The sequence below is a fragment of the Dipteris shenzhenensis genome, chromosome 32 (genome assembly GCF_047967505.1).
Source record: "Dipteris shenzhenensis isolate YYH24624 ecotype China chromosome 32, Dip_SZ_1.0, whole genome shotgun sequence".
Taxonomy (NCBI): domain Eukaryota; kingdom Viridiplantae; phylum Streptophyta; class Polypodiopsida; order Gleicheniales; family Dipteridaceae; genus Dipteris; species Dipteris shenzhenensis.
Window position 1 is genome coordinate 22,146,864 of NC_141627.1, and position 25,820 is coordinate 22,172,683.

The 25,820-nt window shown below is 42.3% G+C and overlaps 1 protein-coding gene and 1 pseudogene across 2 annotated transcripts; both read left to right on the forward strand.

Moving 5' to 3' along the window:
* Positions 1-1,541: 1,541 nt before the first annotated feature.
* Positions 1,542-21,236, forward strand: LOC147880463 (DNA cross-link repair protein SNM1-like). 2 transcript variants are annotated; one of them, XR_015540580.1, is made up of 9 exons: positions 1,542-2,201; positions 5,538-5,718; positions 5,885-6,124; positions 6,238-6,382; positions 6,565-6,699; positions 7,360-7,428; positions 20,392-20,469; positions 20,771-20,823; positions 20,943-20,985. XR_015540580.1 is itself a non-coding variant. In XM_087371050.1 (9 exons), exons 1-9 carry the CDS (start codon positions 1,550-1,552, stop codon positions 21,045-21,047), a joined length of 1,653 nt encoding a protein of 550 aa, XP_087227176.1. In that variant the 5' UTR covers positions 1,542-1,549; the 3' UTR covers positions 21,048-21,236. The 2 variants fall into 2 exon arrangements, 1 of the variants encoding a protein (XP_087227176.1); XM_087371050.1 differs by having other exon boundaries at positions 7,360-7,423; positions 20,943-21,236.
* LOC147880464 (uncharacterized) lies at positions 10,742-11,863 on the forward strand (annotated as a pseudogene).
* Positions 21,237-25,820: the final 4,584 nt, after the last annotated feature.

Consider the following 25,820-nt stretch of genomic DNA (forward strand, 5'->3'; position numbering starts at 1 on the left):
CCAGATACATTGACTTCCATCCCTTGCATCCAAGGCTGACAACCATCAGGGTAATTTCCAAGCATTCCTTGACCATCATTAGCCCATCCATTGCTTGAAATATTGAACCCCCACCAAAATACCTTGGATGCAAAAAGGGTTGGGGAAAGGTTTGCTGCTATTGATTTAAATTCTGAAAATCTGTCCCTTGGCCGTGCATATCCATACCATGACCTTGAAAGGGCTGGTGCACTAGAGCACCCTGTACATTTGGCATTAGTGGAGGCTATCCATCCAAGGGCATCATGCCAAGTGACTATTTTTGAACCCCACTAGCCATCTTGCAGGAGAATGCTTCTTTCTCTCCTTAAACCTCAAAGGAGTCGGCATAAACTCAAAGAACTGTGGGTCCTGCGTGAGTCATGAGTGTTCCCCCAGCGCTCATTAACTGTGCCTTAAACATAGCATCAACATCATCTGCATCTTCAGCCTCTTTTGACCCTTTTGACTAAGAGGCACTCACACCAAAAGAATTTACAGCTTGCTTTGCCTCAACATTTTGGTCATCTTGGGAGGCTCTCTCTCCATAGATCACTCTTCTTGCTCATCCTGGGAGGATTGCCCCTCCATATCTCAATCATTAACTGCTAGAGACGTATTTGCTGATTTTCTTCTTGCTGTAATCCAATTGCAGTAGGCAACACTTCACCAGAGACAATCACAAGCTCACCTTCTTAAGAAAGATGGTGATGTCTCGGCAACAACGACACCATGAAACCAACCTTAAGACCAACAAGAGGGTAGTATAGACAACTAACCAGCCAAAGACTTCACACAAGAATATTCAGCAAGTAACTCAAACACAAATTGGGGGAGCAAAAGGGCTCTCGCTCAATAACAAGGACACAGATGGGCCCCAAACTCTTGGCCCCCCTTTCGGTATTTCTTTATTAATTAGAGAGTCCAACAAATAGATTACACTATGAATTCAACCTCACTTGCATTCAATTCTCTTCCAACTCTCAGTAGGCATCAATATCTCAAACAGCAGCCCTACCCAGCCTGTCCCTCTATCAGCAAATTTGTTGTTGCTTGAGCCCCTCCTCTTGAGTAGGGGCCAACAAAAAAAACGGGCTTTCCTTCCAAGTGAACCCAAATTCAAATTTTTGGTTTGTAACCCCTCCCTTCGCGTGAACGCCTAGGCTCTTACTCTAGAGCAGGGGCCAAAGGAGTAACCCGGTTTTCGGTGGAAAACCCTTAGAGAGCATTCCCACGACGAGTCGGCTTCCTTCGAGCGAAATTTACGGAAGGCCAAAATATAGGCGTGCAACTTGAAAATCACCGTGCTCTACGGGAAGAAAGAGGGGCCCGCTGAAATCGTCCGATGTTAAGCCGTACATGTCTCCTCGAGAGTAGGGCGGTGTTCTCCGGGTTTGTGTGGCGGAGAAGTGGGTACTCTCGCTCGCGTGAACAAGCTCGGAGGGGGCACTGTGTGCTGACGTGGCTGGCACGCTCATATTTTCAAAAAATGTTTGAAGAAGATGACCGGTCGCCTTCGAAATTTGAAGCTATGGAGGAAATCTCTCCTTCGCTTTCTTCCAACGAAGATTTCTGCTTCGATTTTGATCCCCATCCTCTTTCTCCTGCTCGCAAGAGACCTGCTTCCGATCTTTCCCTCGATCCAACAATCTTTTGCGAGGAATCCGCCCTTCAAGCTCCACTTCCACCACCGACAAACCATCCTTTGAACGACTCATGCCGTGATCAGAGCTTCAGAGAATCGTTCTACCGCAGCGGCACTGACTACAGCTGCCTCTATGACGTTGACGATTATGGAATGCCTTGCAAAGGCAATGACAATGCCGGGATGCATCAGAGGCCTGAAGTCGACTTGCTCAAAAGCGAGTGTGCGTCTGACCGAGAAGCTCTCGGAAAACCAGAGAATTTAGAAGTCCCCGGTAAACTTGTCCAAAGCACTCTGGCCGCTTGTTGGGGAACTAATTCCAAACCAAGGGGCAATCCCCAACACACTACTGGGGCCGTGATAGTCTCTAAAAACGTTGCAACTCCAGCATCTAGTTTTTGGGCCAAATTCAAGAATCCAAAAGTATCCGCTGTCGATGCCGGAGGAGAGCGGTCGTCGAAAGCTGCACGGGGACCGGTCGACATAAAAGTAGCTTCCGCGACCGGCAGAAATTGCCCTTTCTATAAGCGGATTCCCGGTAATTTTTCTCGTGGTATAGTCCCAAAGGTTTGCAAAATATTTACTAGAGTGCGAGCCCAGTTTGAGCATATTTTGAAGGGGGTTATAGAAGGGCGTGTCACTGATTGTTCTCTTCCTCTGGGAAACTGGGAAGCAAAGGGAAAAAATGAAACTGGGAGATTCTTGTTACTTATAGCTCTTTTGAATAATGCATATTGTGCGCTCTTGCGTCTTAGGAGCTACCTGCCTTCGTGTTTCTGAATTTGCTAGCCACGAAATGCACTAGGAGTCACTGAACCCGGAATGCTATGGCCACGACAACCAACAGCGAGCTATAGCACCGAAGCCAATGCACCTTAAGACTTAAGGTCCATAAAGCGCACTGCATTTTCTACATTCGTTATTTGTTGCATTCATTGAGAAGACTTCATCTTTTTGCAGTAATACATTACCTGTGATTTAGCTTCTTCCATGACTAGGAACATTTGTGGTTAAAAGCTTTCTGAGCCTTTCCCTCTAGAAGAATAGGAAATGAATAAGTTTGGAAGTTCCTTTCTACTCGTGTGCCTTAGAACGTGATTAATGGAGAAAGCACAGATTGGCATGTTCACCATACCTGCCTAGTTTTGATTGCATTGAGTACATGCACTAGCAAGTAGTAATGCTACATCTTGTGAAGTTTTTGTTTATTCCGTAACACTTATTTCTTCTTTTGTGCTGCATCATCCCATCGGCTATCATTTCTAAGATTTTTAGTGTGGTTGTTTGTTTTGGAAAGTGAGGAAATGTGCATGTCCCGTAAGTAAATGTCATGTCTGATGCTTATGAAACTTTCAGCGTGTAAGGGCCGTCTCTTTAAAGTTTCGAGACTACACATAGAGGTATTGTATAAGCATACCGATACACAATATTTTGGTAATTATGCACCGTGCATGTTTGAAAATGAGAAAATTGCATGTCCCACCACACGAGTGATGTCTGATCCTCATAAAACTTTTCAAGTATAAGGGCCTACCAATTTGAGGGTCTTTGCAAAGTAACCATTGGACACGTGGAGATATGGTATAAGCATACCAATGCACAATTTTGCACTATGCATAATCGAAAGCGAGAAAAATATGCATGTCCCACACGAAACTAAATTGAGTTCACTAGTAGTTGTACTTTGGATGAAGAGACTTCAGACTACTTTTTGATTGGTCTCTCCTCGAGTGCTATGTCATGACTGAGTTTTCCCTTCACCTTTGCTAAATATGAAGATGTTTATATAAATAGATGCTCGTCTGTGCAGGTGTTTCGGTAGGTGCATGTGTGGGAGCCTATGTTAATACATTCGGTATGTGCATGTGTGAGAGCCTGTGTTTATAAATTCTCCCACCCCCACTGTTGGGCACTGATGCTTCCGTTAGGGATCTCACAGTGGCTAGTTCTGGCCATGTGATGGAGTTAATGATTTTCAGCCTTGTGGGTGACTATCATGAGTTTAAACTGTTTTTGTTTGGGCATGCCCAACTAGACATTTTTTAAATACAGTAGTCTACTTATGGCCCACTTTTGTGATCTCTGATGCACATGCAGCAAGCTATTCCAGGCACATTTTAGTGCATATTCTGCAGTCTTCCAGTACTGCAATTGACTTCAAGGCATTAGTCCTTCCGTTTGACTAACCTTTCATTAAGGGATTCTGGGATTTTAAAAGTTGAAATGCAACTAATCCCGGTACCCAAACACTTAGAAATGGCCTGTTCAAGTTGGTGGGTTAAACCATATGGAAAGAAGGGTATTGTTGAGTACTTTCACCTCCTTGGATAACCGAGATATGTGACATTAGTTACGAGGGCATAGTTGACACATATGCCCAAGACCAATTGATTTAATTAGAGCCTCATACGGGCACCTAGTGTAGGTAGCTTAGGGGATTAGAGATGTAGAGATTAAGGTCCAAGATTTGATAACAGCTGGGCCTCAGAGTCAGACTCTTCTTGGGCGTTAGATGGCTAACATCTGAACCTAGATACATAATAGACATTCCACACTTCGTCCATCTCTTACCGGGTGGAGACACACAGGATCTTCATAGTATATATTAAGGAACTTCACAGTGTTCCGCACAGAGCAAAAATCTAGCTCATTGAAGACTACTTACTGTAGCAGGATCAATTGGTTTTAATGATTACAGACCAAGAGATAACTGTGTAGGTGTTCACTGTTGAGACTGCAAGAGACCAGAGTTATTTTCCCACAGATTGGTGACTAGTTGGGCCCGAAAGAGGCAACTCTTCTTCTTTGTCAAAAGGGGACTAGCCTTCCTCATTCATTTGTCATTTGGAGAAGCACATAGAGGGAGCAATTAAGCTTGGAGGATGTAGCTTCCACTAGGGAAGTTGGTGTGGCTCATCATTTGCCTCCTCTTTAGTTAGTTTTCTGAAATGAGGAGTTGAAAACAATGAGAGTGCCTTAGTTTTTGGAAAAATGTGAGATGTACTCCTTAAAAAGGGAAGGAGGCGAGATAAGCAAGTCCAAATCAGATGAATACATCTGTAAAGAATGTGGATTAGTCAATTCAATTGTGAATTAAAGAGAAGCTCCATCAGGTGGTAGGGCCAGGGGTCCCTTTGATGGGTCTCGGTCTTGAGAAATGTCAATAAACGGTCTAGGGGACGTGGGGCAATCCCGCCTCCTACCATATTCATTTGAACCATGAAGAGTGCCTTAATTCCACACAAGGAAACTGAAGCATGGTGATTAAAACCGGAGAGCTTTTTACTTGATTGTGAGTTTCAATTGAACCTAACTGTAGATAAGGGATAGAAGCATGGATATGGATAACAAGAGAGAAGACACAGGGTAAGGTAGGTTGTCCTACATAGGAAGCTTAATTGAGACCAAAAAGTGAAAAGATGGAGATTGCATTATATGTTAATTTAGAGTAAGACAGTCAATGACTTTTTAAAGATCAGACGATAGACACATGTTTGAGACTTTCAAAACTGACTCTACCATTTTGAGTACGATTGTGGTGGTGTCTAGTATGGGTTTCTGCAAGCAAATTTTGAATTCTGTGACTGAATTTGATTTCTTCAGTAATATTCCACGTTCAAAGCAGAAGAAACGTGCAGGCAGGTTGACTGGTTTGAATCCTTGTGAAGTTCTCCTTGCATTGTTAGGAAAAACCTTAAATAATAGATTTTATTTGGTATAATGTGATGTGCATAATGTCATTTTAAGTTGGCCTTGATTTTGTGTAGTTCTCCTTCGTAGATTTTCATTGCCAGTCCTTTTGTCCATATAATTTGGAGACGTTTGTTAAGGTCTTCTTATGCCAATGTGTCCATTTCTTTGATGTGATGCTCAGGCACATCTTTCACTGTGGATGCCTTCCGCTATGGAGCGGTTCCGGATTGTCTGGCCTATTTTCTAACTCATTTCCATTCTGACCATTACGGGGGCCTCACAAAGTCATGGTCACATGGGCCAATTTATTGCACCCCTATTACAGCTCGACTAGTTGTTCTTTGTTTGTCTGTGGATGAAAGGTATGATGTTAGTTCTTTAAGGAATCTGGATAAGTTTTGACTTTGAAATGGTTCATACAGCTTCTGTGTGGAATTGTCTGCACTATTGTACATGTTTACATATTCTCACTGCTTCTCTTGCTCTTCTCTTCCTCTTGGTAAATGTCATGTTTTAAAAATGCACTAGGTGGATTCATCCAGTGTCACTTGGCACTACTCATGTAATTGAAGGAGTCGAGGTGAAATTGTCGGAGGCCAATCACTGTCCAGGAGCAGCCATTATATTTTTTCGGCTTAAGAACGGTCAATGCATGCTTCATACTGGAGATTTTAGAGCTTGCAAAGCAATGCAGAGCTATTCAGAACTAACAGAGTTCCATATCAACACACTTTTTTTAGATACCACCTATTGTAATCCAAGATATCGGTAAGGCTTTGTTAGATTATCATGCAATTCTGACAGGATGTCAGGTTCATTTATAATTTTGGTCTCACATAAGCTCTTGCTAAAAGCATGATTTTTTTCTGGGTTTTTTGCAGGTTTCCACTGCAAAAGGAGGTCATAGATTTTGTAATTGATATTACACAGGCCACACTAAGAAAAAACAGCAGGACTTTGATAGTCGTTGGAGCCTATAGTATTGGAAAAGAAAAAGTCTATCTTGGTATAGCAGAGGCTTTAAATGTAATTTACAGTCACTTTCTTATGTTACTAATCTTGATTTATTACAACCATAGCTGTTCATATTATGCACAAGTTTGTGTATATCTGTGCATGCAAATATACACATGTGTGTGCATATCTGGGTATGCAACTGTGTGCATGTTCAAAGCTGTTTATACTTTCTCTGTCAACGGTATTTGCAGATTCCTATATTTGTGGAAAAGCGACGATGTCGAATTTTAATGGCACTGGAGTGGCCTGAACTTGCTAGTAGACTTTGTGCAAATGCTGCCAGTACAAGCTTGCATGTTCTGCCCATAGGATGTCTGGGCCCTCAGGTATGGGTGAAATGAGAAACAATCCATGGCTATCTGCTAAGAAGCAGAGTGGAAGGGCTTTGATAGAATTGATGGCATGAACTTTGGTGTGACTAAGCAGAAGGTGGAAAGGGACGTGATAAACATAGATGGCACATGGAATACAAAACTAATTGATTTTCTTAGATTTGTCACCCTGCATGCTCTTAAACAGTTTCTATCTGCCTTTGTGTGCCTGTGGCAGCACTTTGGTTCACCTTATTCTTTGCTGTAAATGAGCTGCTATTATTTGGTATGTAGCTTTCAATAAGATTTGGCATAGCCAGTTGACTAGCATTATTGGGGGAAGGAGGTTATATGGCCATTGGCTGCGCATCCTCCTGCAAAGTTCTGATGGTGTATCATAAACAAGCTTAAACATATTTCTTTTGTCAATTTTGAATGTAATCAAATCTCTACCTAGAAAAGCCTTATCTGCTTGTCTGGACACAGGGAGCTTTGTTTTTTGAGCGTCTACGTAGTTTCGTCCCAATCCTTTTCTTTTATTTCATTTCTTTTTTTTTTTGGGGGGGGGGGTGCATGTTGTGTTTCTGTTTAGTTTTCTTTCAAAGGAGCTATGCTCTGCCATTGAGTTTCTTTGGCTGGCAAACATATCTGATTAGATGCTGATGTTTTTTACAGAAGCTGAAAGCTTACTTGCAAAGTCATCCAAGGTTCACATCGGTATTGGCTTTTCGCCCCACTGGTATTGTATGTTAACCTTGAAAGATTTTGCCCCACATCGTGACTCTTCACTTTCTTAGCAAAGATTTCCTGCCTGCTTTCAACCAATTCAGAGTGTATTTCTAAGGCCTTGAGGCCAGTGTTTTGCCAACTACCACGTTGTGTGTGTTTCGCCGTCTTTAAATTCAGGGTTAGGAATCACCACTTCCTAACCTTAGAGAGAAAGCTCAACACATAACTCCAACATAGGATGATGTGACTAAGTTCCTTTGCACTACATGAGCATTATGACATATTATATATGTGCACATATTGGGCTCGCTCATGCTTAATACTGCCAATTAGGTTGTTGGTCCAGAGGATTGGATGAAAAGGGGACACACTTAACAGTTATAGAATTTTGGTGGCTCCTTGGAATAAAGGTGCTGGTTTGTCTTTGATTGATAATGTCTATATAATTACAGGACTTCTTTGGATGAGGATTATAAGGGTTCTAAAGGCCAGAGGAGGCACATGCTTGGTTAAGTAAAATTCTAGAGTGAACGATAGAGGTGGCGAAATAGATGGACACAAGATATATCTGGAAGTGACTTTTGTCACAGCGTCCACCAAATGGTGAGGTGTTAGAGCCACACTTTTTTCTTGATAAGAAAATAAAGATTCGCAGATTTAGGGGTTGGTTTCATATGACATATGACAAAGTTATGGTGATGGGGAATTGCCATAGGAGAATTGTACATAGGGGGTGATGTTACCCTGGGATGCATCTTGTATGGAGAGGATTGACTTTCCAATATATGACGGATTTAGAGAGCTAGATAAACTCTTGAATTTAATAGGGCATTTTGAGCTGTTATTTTCTACAGAACGGGTGAGCAAAATAAGTAATCATTAGCAACCTTGAACGGGAAAGTGATGCCTCATTATGGTAGTTAATTCACCAAACTTAGGAGAATCTTGTGAGGGAATGGCAAGTCTTTGTAGGTGTCCTCAAAGATACCTTCCTTCTCTTGGATGATCAAGAGAACATCACAAGAGACTTCGCCAATTTGAGAAGCAGCTTGCTTTTGGAAACTTTGACTTGAATTCAGGAGTAAATGAAAATGAAAGTGATAAGCAGACTAAATATCTCACTTCACTTAAATCTAATATAAGACATGAGGTAGGAGTCTGTGGCTCTTCTACCTTGCATGGAGCCATAAAGATGATAAAGTTGATTGAAAGAAAGATTAATCCAAAAAAGATTGCTTATTTAAATGAAGCATCCCCTAGACTTTTTTTAAGTCTAGGAAAAGCTTTCATCATTGAAGAGTGGGCAAGATAAGAGTGTCAATAGCTCCAAGTCGAGAAACCCTTTCAAATCCTTGGGAAAGCCCAATGTTATAGGGGATAAGGATCCTAAGTAGGAGGGAGAGAGTTCTATAGCAAGGAGAGAGTAAGGTTAGATAAACTTGCTGCAAATGTATGGGTCTGTGAATGGGCAAAGGATTGTGACCCTTTTGGATGATGGCTATAATCATGATCTTATTATTGACAGAGTTGTTATTCTTGTCCATGCAAAACTTCAACCATTGATGACATGATGCTTGGTAACCCTTTTGGATGATGATTGTAATCACGATCGTATTAGTTAGAGAGTCGTCAAGCTCATCCATGCAAAAATTATCAACCATGGGTGACTTGATGCTTTTCAAAAACTTTCTAAGGTCATGAAAAAGAGCATGCATCCATGGTCTAAGGCCTGAAATCTAGGATTCAGAAAATACCAAGATCAGCTGTAGTAGCATTGTCAATGGGCTGATACATGTTGCTGAGGCATATACATGCTGAGGAGGAAAAATAAGTAACAAGATATCACCGAAATATCTAGACGTGTGCAAAGCCTGAAAGAAATCAAGTGTGTGGCTTAAAGAGCCACACCAATCAAGCTGCATTTGAGATCCTGTATGGTCAAACTCTTCTGGTACCAGCCACACAAAGTGGGTATAGGGTGATTGCTGCTCATGATTTGCTGAGAATATGTGACAGGTACTAGAACACGTGAAAGTCCATATTGAACAAGCTCATAGACAATATAAGAAAGCTGCATATGAGAAAGAAGAGGTCTGAAATTTCAGAAAGGAGTTGAGGTTTTGTTGATGATTGACAATTGACGTATCAAGTCAGTGTGAGGACATGCTAGATATGTGAAGCTAGGGGTCAAGTACTATGGTCCATTCCAAGTATTGTCGTTCCAGGAGAGAAGCAAGTTACTTGTACATGGAGAATGAAGGACACCTTCCATGTTAGTAATTTGAAAGAGTTCAAAGAAGTACGACCAACATGTTGGAATACTATGGTCAATGCACTATCTGTGAGCCCCCTAGATGAGGACTAAGGGACTTGACACTCGTAGCAATATAAGTGAGAGAGGAACATAGTGGGCTGCGGCTGAACAGAGGGCTGCCAGGTGGGCAGCAACAGCAGATACTTTTAAGGTCTGTTTTAAGGCAGCCAGTTACGCTAGCAAGTCGGGCATTTATGGCTGGTATAGGCCCTGGATTAGGGCAGGAATGGCCCCAGCGGCAGGCCATAGGCAGCAGATGCTGGCCTGGTCGGCAATCCTATAGACTGTAGTCGGCAGTCTGTGGAGGGTCTGTTTTGGTAGACTGGCAAACTAACGGTCGGCCAGTCTGTAGATCTGGTCAGCAAGACCCTATAAAAGGGTCCTTTTTTTTTTTTTTTTGGGGCGGGGGGGGGAGGGGGGGGTGACTATTCAGTCTGCAGCAATTTTCAAGCAGTCTAGGGCACTACATGGTGCAGACCTACACCTTGTAGGAGAGCACATGTGAGTGCATAGGAGGGAGCAGAAGATAGGAGCTCACCCATGAGCAGCTACCGAAGCCTACGTGGGCACATGGCAGTTCAGGAGGACTTGAGCAGGTGGTACAGCAGCATACAGTGCCAGTTTGAGTGCCTACCTCAGCCGGTGTATGCTACAGGCAAAGGGCCACTGGCCTATGTTTAGCCAAGATGCTTTCCAAAAAGCGGGATGCTCTTCTATATAAGAGTGGCCAAGGCTATTGTGTTGCATTCAGTGTGCACACACCACTGGATGGTCTGGTTTGGATCCTTGAGCCTAGCCTCTCCGTTCACGACGCCATCTCTGTCATTCTCCATTGCCTTCTCGCCGTCAACGTTGCCTCCTATACAGAGACCTATTTCTCTCTACATTTTTTCTCTCTGGTAAGAGTAATCCCTCAGCGACGTCTCTTTCTCTCTGGTTGAGGTCGGTGTTTGCCTTTGCTTTGCACCTGCTGGAGTTTATGCTCTCTCTTTCTCTCTGGCTGTGGAAACATACATGGCTGCTCTTAATGAAGGGGATGCCACACCAGAGATCGCAAATGAGGCTGAATTTCACACACCAGGAAAGACACAAAAAATCCCCAAGTTTCGTATCCGGAAAGGCAGAGAATGGATGCTCTCTCCAAGCTCAAAGAGATTGGGAAAAACCCCCAAGATGATTGATGAAGTAGTATATAACGAGATGTACAAATTGGTAAGAGCAGAGATGCGCACCATGCGGGAGGAAATTATGCAAGAAGTCCAGACACAAGCAAAAGTAATGTATGAGCAAATAAAGAAGCAGATGGAAACCGAAGTATGCAAAGCCAAGAAGGAAATGGAAAAGCAGCTCAAGGTTGAAATGCAAGAACTGAAAGCAAACATGCAAGCACAGTTACTGTGTGAAATGCAATCCAGATTGCGGGCTGAAGTGGAAGTACACCAAGTATTGCTACAAAAGGATATGCATAAGATTATGAAAGAGGCTTGTAAAAATGATGTATTTGCGGCCATGGACAAAGAGTCTCAGAAAAGCAGGGAGGCAATTGCAGCCGTGGAGGCAAGTGTTGTTAAAGTGAAAGCAAATGTTGAAAAAGAGGTGCATACTTGGGCCGAGGTGGCTAAAGATGCAAAAAAACAAGCACAAGAAGTGGGCAATGAGATGAAAGAAAACGCACCATGGATTGAAGTGGTCAAGAAAAACAGAGGAGTAATAGCTAATAAAATAGAGGTCATGAATGCCACATTGGAGGAAGAGGCAAGGAGAAAGGCTCAGATCTTGCATGTTAGAATTGTGGGATGGGAACAAAAAGAGGATGCCACTAAAGATGCGAAGGCACTAGCATTGAAGATAGGGGCGGAAAATGTACCTATTGCTGCTGCATGGTAGGTAGGAAAAGATGATGCCCGGCCCAAGGCCTTGATTTTACGATTTGAGGACATGGGGGGAAAAAAGGCATTTTTGTCCAAAAGGACAGCCCTCAAAGGTCAAAAGATCTACTTAGACGAGGACCTCACTCCTACACAAGTTGCACATAGGAAGGAATGCATGCCAAAGGTGCTTGAAGCCCGGGAACAGGGCAAGTGGGCCGTGTACAGAGATGGGAGAGTTATCATCACAGAGAGGAGATCCACATGACGGTATGCGGCCTCGGAGACTTTAAGGTTCAGTATATGGAACTGTAATGGTTCTCTGAGGCTAGATGCAAGCTATTTTGAGGATTCCTTTAGGCATGCAGATATCGCTATTTATATAGAGACACACCAGTGCAAGGGGAGGAAACTTCCAGAGGGGATTTATATGTAGCTGCATGCTACTTTCCACCTGCCTACTCGAGGTATGCACCTGAGGGCGAGTCGCCGTACTTGCCATTATATGAGGACATTATGAGATATGCGAGCATGGGGGAGATATTGCTAGTGGGGGACTTTAATGCCCGTACACACTTGAGGCAGACATCAATATATGACTCCAGTGATGCCATCTACAGAGAGATCAACGCAGAGGAGGTTGGTTTGCATAGGTTGGCATAGGACTTGGGAGATGTGACAGAATATGGTACACATTTCTTAGCATGAGGGAGTGCCCATGGATTGATTATCTTCAATGGTCTGTCTTATTGGCCGGGTTCAGACCACATCCGATAATACGAGCTGAATTAGCAGTTGCTCCACTAGTGACTGAGGCTCTGTTCCAGGCAGTAACTTGCATACATAGATTGTGGGATCTACCTGGCTCCAGATATGCATGGTTGGCTATGATATCATCCAGGCAGCTAGCAGAGGAGGGTCGAACATGGTGCTGGTATGCTCAGCTACAAAGATGGTTTGTAGAGCATGAGTTGACAATGGATGCACGGCCACCCTTTCAATATAGTTTGGATTAGACTTGTCTCGCCATGATCGAAACAATATCATTAGAGCTGATATTGTCAAGTTGGAGACTAAGAGAACCTGGAACCACATGAGCCCTTAGGGAAGAAGATGGCACACTACCAGAGCCATTTTCTTCATTTATCTCCAGATGAACTTATAGCGAGGCCAGCATACACACCTATCTCACGGGCTACGTAGTATTATTGGCCAAATTCGAACCTCATCACATCAGTTGAGAATAGAGACAGGGAGATACACCCACACAGCGCCTCAAGATCAGATATGTCAGTATGCCAGCAGGAGGAGGAGACAGAGGAGCATTATGTATGTAGATGCACAGTATATTATGAAATCCGAGGAAGATACCACTGTCTATTCAGAAAGGGATTTGGCCCACTCGGTAGGGTGATGGAGTACGAAGATAAAAAATGCTTGGGTTTGTTTTTATCAGAGCTCAAGCGACATAGAGAGACTTTGTTGGGAGACAGACAGCCGAGACCAGCCCCACCCAGGCAAAGTACACTCAGAGACTTCTTCACTGCCAGCACCTCAGCTAGTTTTATGCCCTCCTCGCCATCAGAAACCCCTGGCGCCACCACCACCTTATCACACACAGGCAGATTGCCACACTCTAGTGGTGTGATTTTGGACCGAGCCATCGCCATATCTAGGTCAGAGAGGCCCAGGCCCCCAAGACCCCTTGCTCGGCACCCATATCTTCATGGGATCCGTGCCATCATTGCCAAACACCGGAAACATGTGGCACCGAGTTATGAGATCCTAGAGCTGCCCATGATTGGGATTTTTGACAAAAGAAGAGTGCAACCTTTTTATTGATTAGCTTTCTGCCTATGCTGATCAATTGGTACTTTAAGTAAATACTTGCTTGGTATTGCATTAGTTTTGGGTCACTTGCAGTCCCTCTGACTGTAAGTACCTTTAGTAGCTCTCAGCCTTCAGCTTATTTATTTTGTTGTTCTCTTTGATGAGACAGCACTAGCAGATGTATCAACTGTTTTAGTCTCATAGGCCGTTTGGCCTTTTAGAGACATTAATATCTATCTATCTATCTATCTATATGGTGGATCACTAGATGTTGTGCCATGGTTCCTTGGGAATGGGTTGTGGTGGTATGGGACGGCATAGCTATAGGCGTAGGCTTGTAGCCCACGTGCTTGGGCATGATTAGGAGGTGAGTTGACTGCTGATTTCCATTGTGTGTTGCTGATTGTATTTGGACCGTGTTTAGGGTTAGATCCTAGTGGGATGCAACAACTATTGTCTTTGATTGGTACAAAACAAGGGCCAAACTTATACTAGAGTACCGTAGCATGGAAGAACATAACTTGTACATTGCCTGTAATGTGGGAACATCTCACGACGGTGAGACTAAGGGGAGGTATCTTCTAAGGCTAAAACCTGGGTGCATGTTCCTTCAACCTCGACTTCTACGTTCGATGCTCTCCCTTCTCTTCAAGCAGAACCTAGGTGGTGGGAGGTGATAAATTATCGATTGTGCTTTATAGCGCTACTAATAGACAGAGACATACATGTATTGATTTGCACTTTTGAGACAAACTAAACCTGCAAGAGACATTTGAAGTCCTTGTACATGTATTTGGTACGAGCTGAACATTGCAAACAATTTTTGCAGTAATGAAGTTCACCCACAAGTTTCAGAGCAATACCAATCGAGCAACAAAGCAATCTAGCTGAACCTACAGTTCAAGCAAACATTTGAATGCAATTGGGAATGCCTAAGAAACAAAACCCTGGGCATAAGTGCAACAAAGGGATCAACATTCGCACAACATGAGCCTTATTGGAGATGCTCACAATCTTCTCAGCCCACATTCGATCTTAAGCAAGCAAAACCTGCTAGCCCACAGGCCATCTCTCACGTTCAGTGCATTGCAGTTCTAGTCTATTTGTATGTCTTACGCTTGTCTTGACTCTTTATGCTTGCAAGGAACGTGTATAACCAAATCTTTTGCCATAATGTGCCTAAACAAGCATTTGCATTTGTATCTGTAGCTGACAGTGCTGTGATGTGAGTTGTAACATACTGCTAACTTTAGCACCTTGTGCTATGTTTTTTATTGTGATTGTGCAAACTTTTTTTTTGAAAACCAGCTCTGTCTCTTTCTATCATTGAACCAATTGACAATAGATTTTAAGCCCTTCTTCAAACTGTGAAGAACCAGAAATTCCAGAATGCAAATGGGTGCAATGCATGCACAATTTTGACACTAATTGGGTCCTTCAATTGGGGAGAACCCATTGATCCATGGTGTCGTTATGTCAGCTATCTCCTCCTCCTCTACTCCCCTAGGTCCCGAGGCATAGAAATCTATGACGTTGCTGTGCTTGACCTGTTTCTGTCTCTTGTGGCACTGTCACCTCCTATTGTCTAATCTGCCGCAATAGTGTCTCTCTGTGTCGCATCTGCATCAAATAGAGACCAATGCAGACCTGGTCATGAAAGTTGATCAGCCAAGAGAGTGGCCCAAAACTGTGCCCCTCCTGAAAGAGATAGTGGTACTGTCCTCAGGTCTAATAGTAGACATAGCAAATGCTCCTTTGTCTCCACCTTTGCAAGTGTGTATAACCGATAGATCCGTTGTCTCTAGGCATGCATTTGGCTCTTCATGAAAACTAGCAGGCTGTCCCTAGGTAGGTGTATGATTGCACGATTTCCACGGGCTCTCCTTTGTAAATGAAGGTGTGTCGATGAAGTACTGCATGTGAGGTGTTGGAAATCATTAGCTTGGTCTTGCCAAGGTTGACTGTCGGGTCTCTCTCTTTGAAAAACACCTCTAGCCTCTAGGTGTCTCTGTATGCATGTTGTTGAAGAGGATATGAGGACTATATCATCTGTGTACAAGAGTATCTATATGGTCAAATCAGCAAGCAAGAATCCCTCGTCTCCTAGGCGATCAATGAACGTTGTGATCTCATTAATGTAGCCCAAAGAGTGTTAGTGAGAGGGGGCATCCTTGCTTCACTCCGATTGTGCTCTTAATCCAATCTGACAGGCCTCCAATGGTGTGTACTCTCCCTTTGATTGACTCGTATAAGCTCACCACCCCCATATCATATCTCCTAGAGTTTCCTAATGATGCGGGCTAGTGGGACTGTGTCAAAGGCCTTCTAAAAGTCTACAAAGCCATGGGATCTCTTGCTTTGTGTATCGACATGATGGTAGTGGTACTCCAAGCAAGGGGGAAAGCGTGGCATGTAGCATGGTTGAACATCTATGCTGAGATCGGGGCCAAGACGTGCAAAGGACTCACGGCAGACACTCGTCGTCCTAGGCTGTCTAGTTATGGAGCCTACGCAATGCAGCTTGCACATTCTGTGCGTTGAACAAGATAGATGTGGTGGGGCTTGGGCATAGAGGTATTGCATGGATCGGGACATCATATAGCGATTATTGCATAAGTGTGCCAGACACCTGGAACCGTGATGGCTTCCCCTGAGAGAGAAGCCCTCTCACAAGGTAATGAGTGTACACCTTGCTCTTAGGTGGACTCTTTCTCCTCTCATTTCGAAAATGAGAACTCTCTATCAAGAGGCTATTGCAGGAAAGAGGAAGGTAATTCTATCCATGGGTTGTTATAATTAAGATGTGTTTAAGTCTCACCTATCTCTTTAGGACGAGGTGATGGTGTTCTTTCTCTCTCTCCTTCAGGCAATGGAGTAAATGAGACAAGTTCATTACTATACCTCCCTTCCCCTTCCATTCCTTCCTTTCACTACTAAAAGAAAGGGAATGACTAGATGTAATTTCAAAATAGAGGTCATTGTGTTAGTGGTACTCCTCCGACTCTTGCTTGATTTGTGTCAAAAAACGACCTCAAATGAGCCCTTCTTCCTTGTCATTTGTGCATTGACTTTAGGCAGCTTAATGTGAGTGAATCAGAAGCATCAACACCGTTATAGATACTTGGAAATCTTGTTCGAATCCAACTTTTCGTTAGGGAGACCCCGCAAGGGGGGCTTCTCTAAGGGGTTTAAGGACACATTCACACGGGGGAGGGGACACCTCGGTAGGTCACCTATTCCCCGTCCAAAAGCAAAAACACATTGAGGTTTTAGGAAAAGGGCTTCCTAGAAACTCGATGTTTTTGCTCTGCTCTTCTGTTCCAAAATTTTCCCTTCTGTCAAAACTTAATATGCACATATCTAGTCTCTACCCTCCTATGATCACACTGCAGGGTCTCGCGGTGCCTATTGCCTGTATGTGCTGATTGCCATGGCACTTCTTGTGCGTTGTCGCTACTTCCTACCCATGTCCATGTGGCCTACAATCCCTGCTCGTACGGTCGCCGTTTTTTGCACGGACGGCCTGCAATCTTTGCAACAGATTCCTCTTCCTCTTACTTCCCGTCCCTGGAGTGGATCGCCTCCGCTCTGATTACCAAATGTGAACAAGAAATTCCAGAATGCAAATGGGTGAAACATGATTTTGACGTTGATTGGGCCCTCACAGAGAGAGAGAGAGAGAGAGAGAGAGAGAGAGAGAGAGAGAGACAGAGAGTGCACATGCATGCAAGATGGTAGAGAGAATAATACGTGTGATCACCCTTCCATCAACGTTTCTTTAGATCATTCAAGGTCCATCTTCCCATTTAGACCTATCCTGAGCCTGTATACCATGCACCTACTCATTTAATGCACCCTTCCCTTTCCTATTACCCCTAGGACCTAAACTCGTGAGTACACGGCTTTACTTATAAAATAAGTGTTACATGTCCAAATTTGGTGCCATCTGAAGCATTGGCTCTAACTTGAGGGGCCCTATCTACTTAGATGATCCACTGCCATAACAATATTGGACAGTGTCCATCACAAGTACAAACACATATTGCACCATCGAATTAGTGCTTAACGTACCAATGTTCTTATGTCTACTAATTACAAAATAGTCATTTCTCGTCATGACGAAACGTAGAAAGCATCAGTGGTACTACCTACAGAACTATGGTTGCTCTATAATGTGGTTCCTGTCACAATTTTGATTGCTGTATTGGTAACTCAATACCTCTTTGCTCCATTTTGGATACAAATTCCTAATAACCTTTGCCTCTCAACTTCCATGTCTCACATTGAACTATTATTGGAAGAGCAAAGCATGTGATTTGAGACACCGCTTTGATTGTGTGTTGATGGAAAGGGAACCTAAGGCTTGCCAATGTTGGAAACGTAGCCAAACAAAGAATTGTAGACATGTAACAACTTAAGATATTTGAATGTAGAAGAAGCACTTTATTGACATGTAATTCAATGCGGGGCATATTTATTAGCCGATTAAAGTGACAGGCTTTGGCAGCTTTTGAGCTCTACGGGTTATTCCACATGCACTAGGAAATGGATAACAATGAAACTTTGGGCAGGCAATCGGCATGTTCATGCGAGGAATGAAAGCACAAATACTTAGGAGCATTGTAGGCACTCTAATGATGCTCTGCACCCTATATTTCCGAGTCTTTAGTGAATGAAAATGGTGCAAGATTTAAAGCTTTCTTAGCTTGGATTTTGCAATCATGACCCCAATAAAATATAGGGGTCGAGTTTCACAAATGCTAGTACCACCATTGGAATGAAAAGAAAAGTAACACCAATGGCAGCCCGAGCTTGGTCGAAGTCCTCTTTGAACCCAGAGCAAAGGGAAAAAGCGAGCAATAAATAGCTTTCTATGGCCTCAAAAATGGTCAACTTGCTAAATTTTCTTTGTGAATGGCCTAATAGGTCAGCTGCCACTTGTAGTTCTTGACTACTATTGTTGAGGACAAAGAAGGCATTGGTAATAAGGCTTTAAAGCTATGGCCAATGATGAGAAGTGAGGCTCATGAGCTCTACTATTGCACTTGTGTATTAGCTAGCTACCCAAAAAAGATGCTTATCAGCTCTTGACCTTGGTCACTAAAGAAAAATTTGCAAAGAAACACCCATGGCTTGATTGTAACTTATAGGAGGCTATTAAAAAATATTTCTATGGCACGACCTTGCCCCTTGAGCCTTCCAAGTCTATTGAAGGCCTTGAAGCTTGTTCCATGAAGTTCTAGGACTAAGAGGTCCTAAAGAACTTTAACATGAATTTTAGAAGCTTTAATCAGCTCCCTCGTGATTTTTTAAAAGAAAACAAAGCCTAAAAGCCTATTGGTGAGGAAGGAGACATTTCTTCTCTAATGAGAGATCTTCTACAACTCGTGAAAAAGCAAGAATCATTCAAACAAGCTTTAGCATTGTGAAAAACAAGATATCTTTAAACAAAGATATGTTGAGATAAAGAAGTTCTTTTCTAAGAAAAATAGAAGGTAAAAATTATAGAAAAGGATATGCTAATAGTTGTAGGCCAGAAAGATAGAGATGATTTTGATGCCAGTTGATTGGGTAGGAGAGAGTGGGAAGAGAGGAGAATGCACAAGTGTGAGTGAGATAGAAACCAACACAATGAACACATAATAATCGTACATCATTGAATTAGGGTATGTATACATGAATATTTCGAGCTAGGTCCTAAGCTCCATTATAGGTCCTTTGAGGGACATATGCACATGTATTGGAATTTATATATGTCAGTGCTCCTTAAATAGTCACCAGGCTAGGTAAGATGATTTTAGGTAGGCTTATCCATCTCTTATTTCAAGGAGCTATGCATGCTCTTAGTGTCCATCCTTCTTGGGAACCACAAAATTGAATAATTGCCTCAACCATGAAGAAGCTAGGATCATGGAAAACCTTGTGAGTTCCTAGGAATCACCTCTAGGCTGCTTGGTCCTCCATGGAGTCTAAGAATGTGACCTAGGCACCACTAGCCACACTCTTTTGTGTCTTATGAACAATTCTGACCATGTATTTTCAGTCACATACTCATCTGGTGTTTAACTGTCAAAATTATGTTGTTGTAAGGGTTTTAAGTGCTCCCCTCCAAATGGTGCTGTTTTATCGGCAAGACAGGTCTGGTTGATGACTGATAAAAAAATCAGGATCTCCTCATGTCAAACATCAGGCAGATCCTTGGCCTAGATTTTGTGAGGGTTGACTAGCCCAGATTATGGTCTGGGTCAAAAATAATGACTGATGGCTGAAAGGTTTTTTGATGCTATAAGGAAAAGAAAGAGCTTTAGGAACTATCTTTCTATCTACACACACACACAAGTGATCCTTCCACTGTGAGCCTCCTGCTATAGAAGCCCACAATGGCATTCTTGTAATCTACTTCAACAAGTTGAAGGATCTCTCTCTCTCTCTCTCTCTCTCCAAAGTTTCTGAATGCTCTCGTCCATGGCTTCCCATATGCTAATTCCTAACTTTGGTTAGAACAGGAAGCTAGATGGAACAAATCATCTGATCTGGAAATAAGATCCATAGATACAGGATATTTGTCAAACTTGGGTAAGCACATTGGCCTTTTATAGGCCAATTCAAGAGCTGGTAAGCGGCCTGAACAGACCTACCTGACTGGCCATACTGGTTGGCTGGCCGACCCTCCCTCTAAACAGAACCAGATCAGGCTTGGTTAGGTCGGGACAGCTTGGGTTGGCTGCCTGTGCTATGGTCGGCTGTTCCCCAGCCTATAAAAGGAGGGCTTGGGTCATTCGGATCAGTGGTTTGGTATTGGTATGTTGTTTTTTGTTATGCTTATATAGGGTAGTGTTGGGCTGTTGGCCCGATACATACAGACCTGGGTTGTCATCTGAAAGTAATACTATATATCTATATTGATTACATATATAACTACTAGGAATAATGCAAATTTGTAACCATCTGTTCGCATGCTTGTAGGCTGGACGTATTCTGAGAAGATGGGAAATCAACTACACTTTCTCAAGCCTGTAGTCAGTGGGCCCATCACCATTTACGGTATGTCTTCTCTATCTTGATGTCATTAATTGACAATGTCATTTTTTAGTAATTTATGATACAAAATTTGCTAGGTTTCTGTTTATTGGATGTGGGGCCGTGTAAATTACTGCAAACTTATAAAGTATCACGTTCCTCCTGGGTCCAGAGGCAAGAAAAGAGAGACCTTCATTGAGTGTTGTCTCCAGTCAAGCTTTCCTGAGAGTAGACCATTGATTTCGAGTTTCAATGAAATTGTTTGATCTTTGGAATTTTGGAAAGCCTGATTCATCTTTGAAGTTCTGGGGCCTTGGCAATGCAGGTGTCCCATATAGTGAGCATTCTAGCTTCATTGAACTCAGGGACTTTGTACAGGTGATATTGCATGTTCTTTTAGTTACTTTCCAAGAACAACTGTAAAAACCCATGTGGATTTTTGGTTCAGCTATGCATGTTTCTGGACCTGAAGGGGTGATAAAATTTCTTTTCCTCAGTTTCTTCAGCCTGAAAGGATTATCTCAACTGTCAACAATGGGCGACCACAAGAGAGAGCTCGAATGCAATCTCATTTTCGTCAGTGGTTGATGAAACCGGCTTAAACTTTCTGATCCTCTCTTACTAAATTCAAACTACTGTTGACCCTTGCAGATAGCAATTATTCCCTCTCACAAGCATTCTTACACAGTCAACGAAATGCTGTTGACACTCCCGATTTAGTTATTCTTTATGAATGCTGTTACGCGACCAATGTCGTGCAGGTGATTAGTCAACAGTTTTAAGCTACTGTTACACCCTCTTGTAATCATGTAGATTCTTCAAACATACTTGGGATGTAGTCCACCACCTGAATTGTTACTTCAAGAATTTCTCAAAGGAATGTAGTCAAGATGATTATAACTATGACTTTGTCAAGGCTGCTCCGGGTTTCAATGTGGAAAGCTTTGAAGTGTCTGACATCTTATCCCAATTGTTGTTTGCAATTTATTGTGAAGCATTTAAAGCGATCCATTTAAGATTTTGTTTCGAGTAGTGTGAAAGAAAGTTTAACAGCAGTAGCTAGAAGGCTACTCATTTTAATGAAAAGATGTACGTTTTTCTATAGTCTAAATCCACAAGGATGCATATGCACTTGCACATGCCTCCACGTTTGCACGCATGCTTGTGCGCAAGCACACATAGAGCCACAACCCCATGTGTGCCCATGCATGTGTGTGCACAAAAGTATTAAAAATCTATATGCACAAGAGTATTTAAAAAATATATGGACTTTTTGCTCTATATGGTTAGACTAGGGCAATAAGATGACGCATGCTTTGAACTTGCTTTGACTAGATCCAAACGAGGATTACTATGTGGGTGGATTGCTTTAGGGTTGTTCACAATGTTGCCAGTTTGTGTTACAAATATTAAATTTCATTCTCATAATACATGTAGAATGGCAACATGTGAGCTTTGTGTGATTTTTGGAGGTGTGGAAAGTTTGTAAGTCATCAAGAGTTGTGTGCTTTAATGTAGAAGCCCATATAGATGCCACATGGATGTATTATCTCAAGGGACTTCTATAAAGGGAGCTCAAGAAAGATATTGGAACATAACATATTGAATGTTGTCCAAAATACAAATGATAAAAGTAAGGCCTATGAGAAAGAGAGCGATGTATCACAGGAGAAAAATTCCAAGCACAATTAGAGCTTCCACAATGGTGCTTGTGTGCATGTGTTCCATTATGCACATTGCCATACATATGACTACATAATGCCGTTCTTTTCTACCATAAAAATAGGCCTACTTGCTCGTCAGGTTATCAAATCCAAATTCAATGCATTCTATCCTTATAGTGGGGTGCTTGAGATTTGACACTTCTCTTATGCCTCTCATTCCACCACTGTAAGGAAACATCTCTGTGTATGCAACTATATAGTTGAGACCTTACAAGGGTATTGTGCACTGTATGTACAATATGCAAAACAACTTCGTTGAATCCATTCATAGTTTAATCGGTTACATGAATGGGACTGGGAGCTAGCAAGCATTTGGATCTGTCATTGAGCCACATTTGTCTTCCAGATGATTGGTGAAGACGCCTCAGCTCAAGCCTCTACCACCAAACCAAAAGTTAATGTTGGCTTACTGTTGACACTCAGGTAATATGTTTGTATCTTATCCATTTGCGAGATTATTTGATGCTAATATTCTCAATGTTCTAAAACTTGATGCCCAATGAAGGGCCCATTTCCTCATATTATATTTCTTTGGGGAATGAAGTGTGCCGCCTTCGTCCCCACACTATGAGGTTACAATAATTATATTATATATTATTATACTTTTTAACTGCTTTCCTTGCCCTATATATATTCATTAAAAATACCCTACATATATGCAACTTGTGGCAAGCCACAGGCTACAATCTCGATTCCCTTGTGCAAGACCAATGTTTGTGCCACTTGGATTCTATCCACTCCAAGAAAATCTGCATTGCTTCTTGGCACGATATCCCAAGATTGATGTTCGCTTGAGAGAGCAATGTGGACACTCTAGAGATTGTACTTGCATATACCTCTAAGGTTGTCCCTCGACTGGTAGGCAAGAACCCTTCCCACTCTCTTCATCATCATTGTTGTCAATCTCAATCAATTTCATGCCACCCATGTTAGAGATGCTTTATGGATGGAGTGAGATTTTGTTTTCCTACTTAGCTGGGGATATTTGATTTTAGCGTGCCGTTCTTTCATCTCGTGTTTAATTACCTATGTACTTCCTGTAAAGGTTGGCCTACGTTGCACTTCCTTCTTGAAGGCAAAGTAGCTTGGTCTTCTTCATCACAAAATGTCTACACTTTAGTCTTGCTCTGAATATCCTAAACGCTTTATTCAAGCATGGGTCTCCAACAATGAATTCACGACTCTTCATCATCACTGCTGTCAATCTCAATCAATTTCATGCCACGCATGTTAGAGATGCTTTATGGAAGGGGTGAGATTTTCTTTTCCTGCTTAGCTCAGGATATTTAATTCTAGCGTGCCGTTCTTTCATTTGGTGTTCAATTACCTATGTACTTCTTGTAAAGGTTGGTCTATGTTGCAAGGCAAAGTAGCTTGGTCTTCTTCATTACAAAATGTCTACACTTTTGTCCTGCTCTGAATATCCTAAATGCTTTTGTACACCTTTTAAAAAACAAGGTGGGGATCCCACTATGGCCTTGCCTTTTGGAGTGTCATTATAAGTCCAAGTGTAAGGAGCTCGATAAATATTTCAAATAACTTTTGAAAGAAAACGATAGGTGTAAATTGAGAGGAAAGGAAAAGAGAAAAATCAAGTGAAGGTGAAGGAATATCTGAATAGGTAGATGAGTGAAAGAGAGGAGAGAAAAGAGATGAAAAGGTACAATATGTGTGTGTGTGTGGTCGATGGGCCATTAAATAAAAGTGGAGACATGCCTATTATGGCAAGAGTAATATAAATGTGGTGTCATACAAGAGACAAAGAGAGCCTCTTTAGAGAGAAATACCTAACAAAAGACAAAAGCCTTAGGATAAAAGACAAAAAACATTTAGCAAACAAAAACCTTAAACTTCTACTAACCCACATTTAAGCCTCATACTAACCATAATTTGCAAGGTCAAATTGACCAAATGAACGAACTTTAAAACCATGGCCCTGATTAGCAACTCACTAACCAAGTCATCCCTGAGGACCCTTGGAGGGCCAATAATCAAGAATGGGTGTCTCCAAGAATGAATTCACGAGGGATATGATGGGCGGCTTGAATCTCTTAGTCATCGAAGGTTTCAAGGTCCACTAAGATTGTAAATCCCAAACTCGGATTGGGCTGGTTATATATCCCTATACTCACATCATCAGAATATATCATCCTTGGAAGCCTCTTTCTTAGCATAAATTTGCAAACTCGAGCATTGAAATTCTCGCCAATGATGCCCAAATATCTATTCTCTTCCCCTTTCGTGCTGCTGCTACTCCCCTCTCCTCGGACAGCATCGTGAGCTTGACTCCCTCGTTTCGGTGAGCTCTCACTCATCTTTTCAAAGGAGCCCTGCACAGAAGAGAGGGGCAAAGAACATTAATTTTGACCTTCAAGTCCAAGAATTGAAAACCATGCTTGCTCAGCAAATAATGCTGGAGAGAGCGGGCATCTATGGTTGGGACTCGATGTAAATGGCGAGATTTGGCCCCAACCGACGCTAAAGAGAAAAAGGAAACTTGCATGTAGTATGAATTGATAAAATTGTTGTTCTTTCCTTTGGAGAAGCGATCCAAGGATGTTATGGAAAGTCTTCTTGAGAAAATAAAGAGAAGGTTATGATATGAAGCAGGCATCGTGGGTGCGTCGAGAAGGTAGGCATAACAGGGGTAGTGGGTGTTGTGATAGAGTTTGACTTGACTTCAAACTGTCTGTGCCAAAATTTGGCTCCCTTAACGTACATACGAAAGAAAATCATCTCCAGGCATGCCGAAGGGGTTCGGCTTTGGTTGTACCACTTACAAGAAGAAAGACGGCAAGAAAACCATGAAAGATCTCAAAAAAGGAAGAAAAGCAGCATACGAGGGAGGATTACACATGTTTTTGAATCTAGGGAGCACCATCAAGGAGCACATATGGAAGTGTGGGAGGAAGAAATTACCTTCATAAGAGGGAACGCATGAAAAAAGGGTAAGAGAACAGAGGAAAAGGAAATGTTAAATGATGCGGAAGAAGAGGTGGGAAAGAGGAAGAGCTGTGGGGATTGCAGAAAACCTAGCTGCAATACCTTCTGTGAGGATGACAGAGAAGAAGCACGCGATGAATGTTGCGAATGGACATGCCTATGCAACTGATTTGCATTTAACAATCCACATTAATCGATTGAAATGGAAGGGCCTAAGTTCTTTTTATTTTCCTCCATTTCTCTAGTTAATAGATAGAATAGATAGATGCTATTGTCCATTGTTTTTTTAGTGGTTGTGCTTTGAATTCTCGTCTTCTACTCTAGTCTAAAGGCTGGCTACCCAATCTAGTTTCACACTCCAAGATCAAACTATCTTAATTCCATGCATGTATTTTCACACACGTTCCATTTTGTATTATCTCCTTCATTCCATGTATAGTTTTGAAACAATCATATTCTCATTGGTCAAATTTCTGCCGAAGGACATTATACAAGCAACTATAATGAGCTGCTGCACAAATTGACTTGACATGCTCTCAAGGCCAAGCGATGTTTTACATATGCGGTGCATTGAAAATTTTGCACCAACCTTGCACCATCTATTGTGGATTGACTTCAAAAATTTTGAATGCATCCAAACTCCAAGATTTCGTACGTTTGGACCTCCTTTCAATTTCTACTGAACATCATGCATTCACACTGAACAGA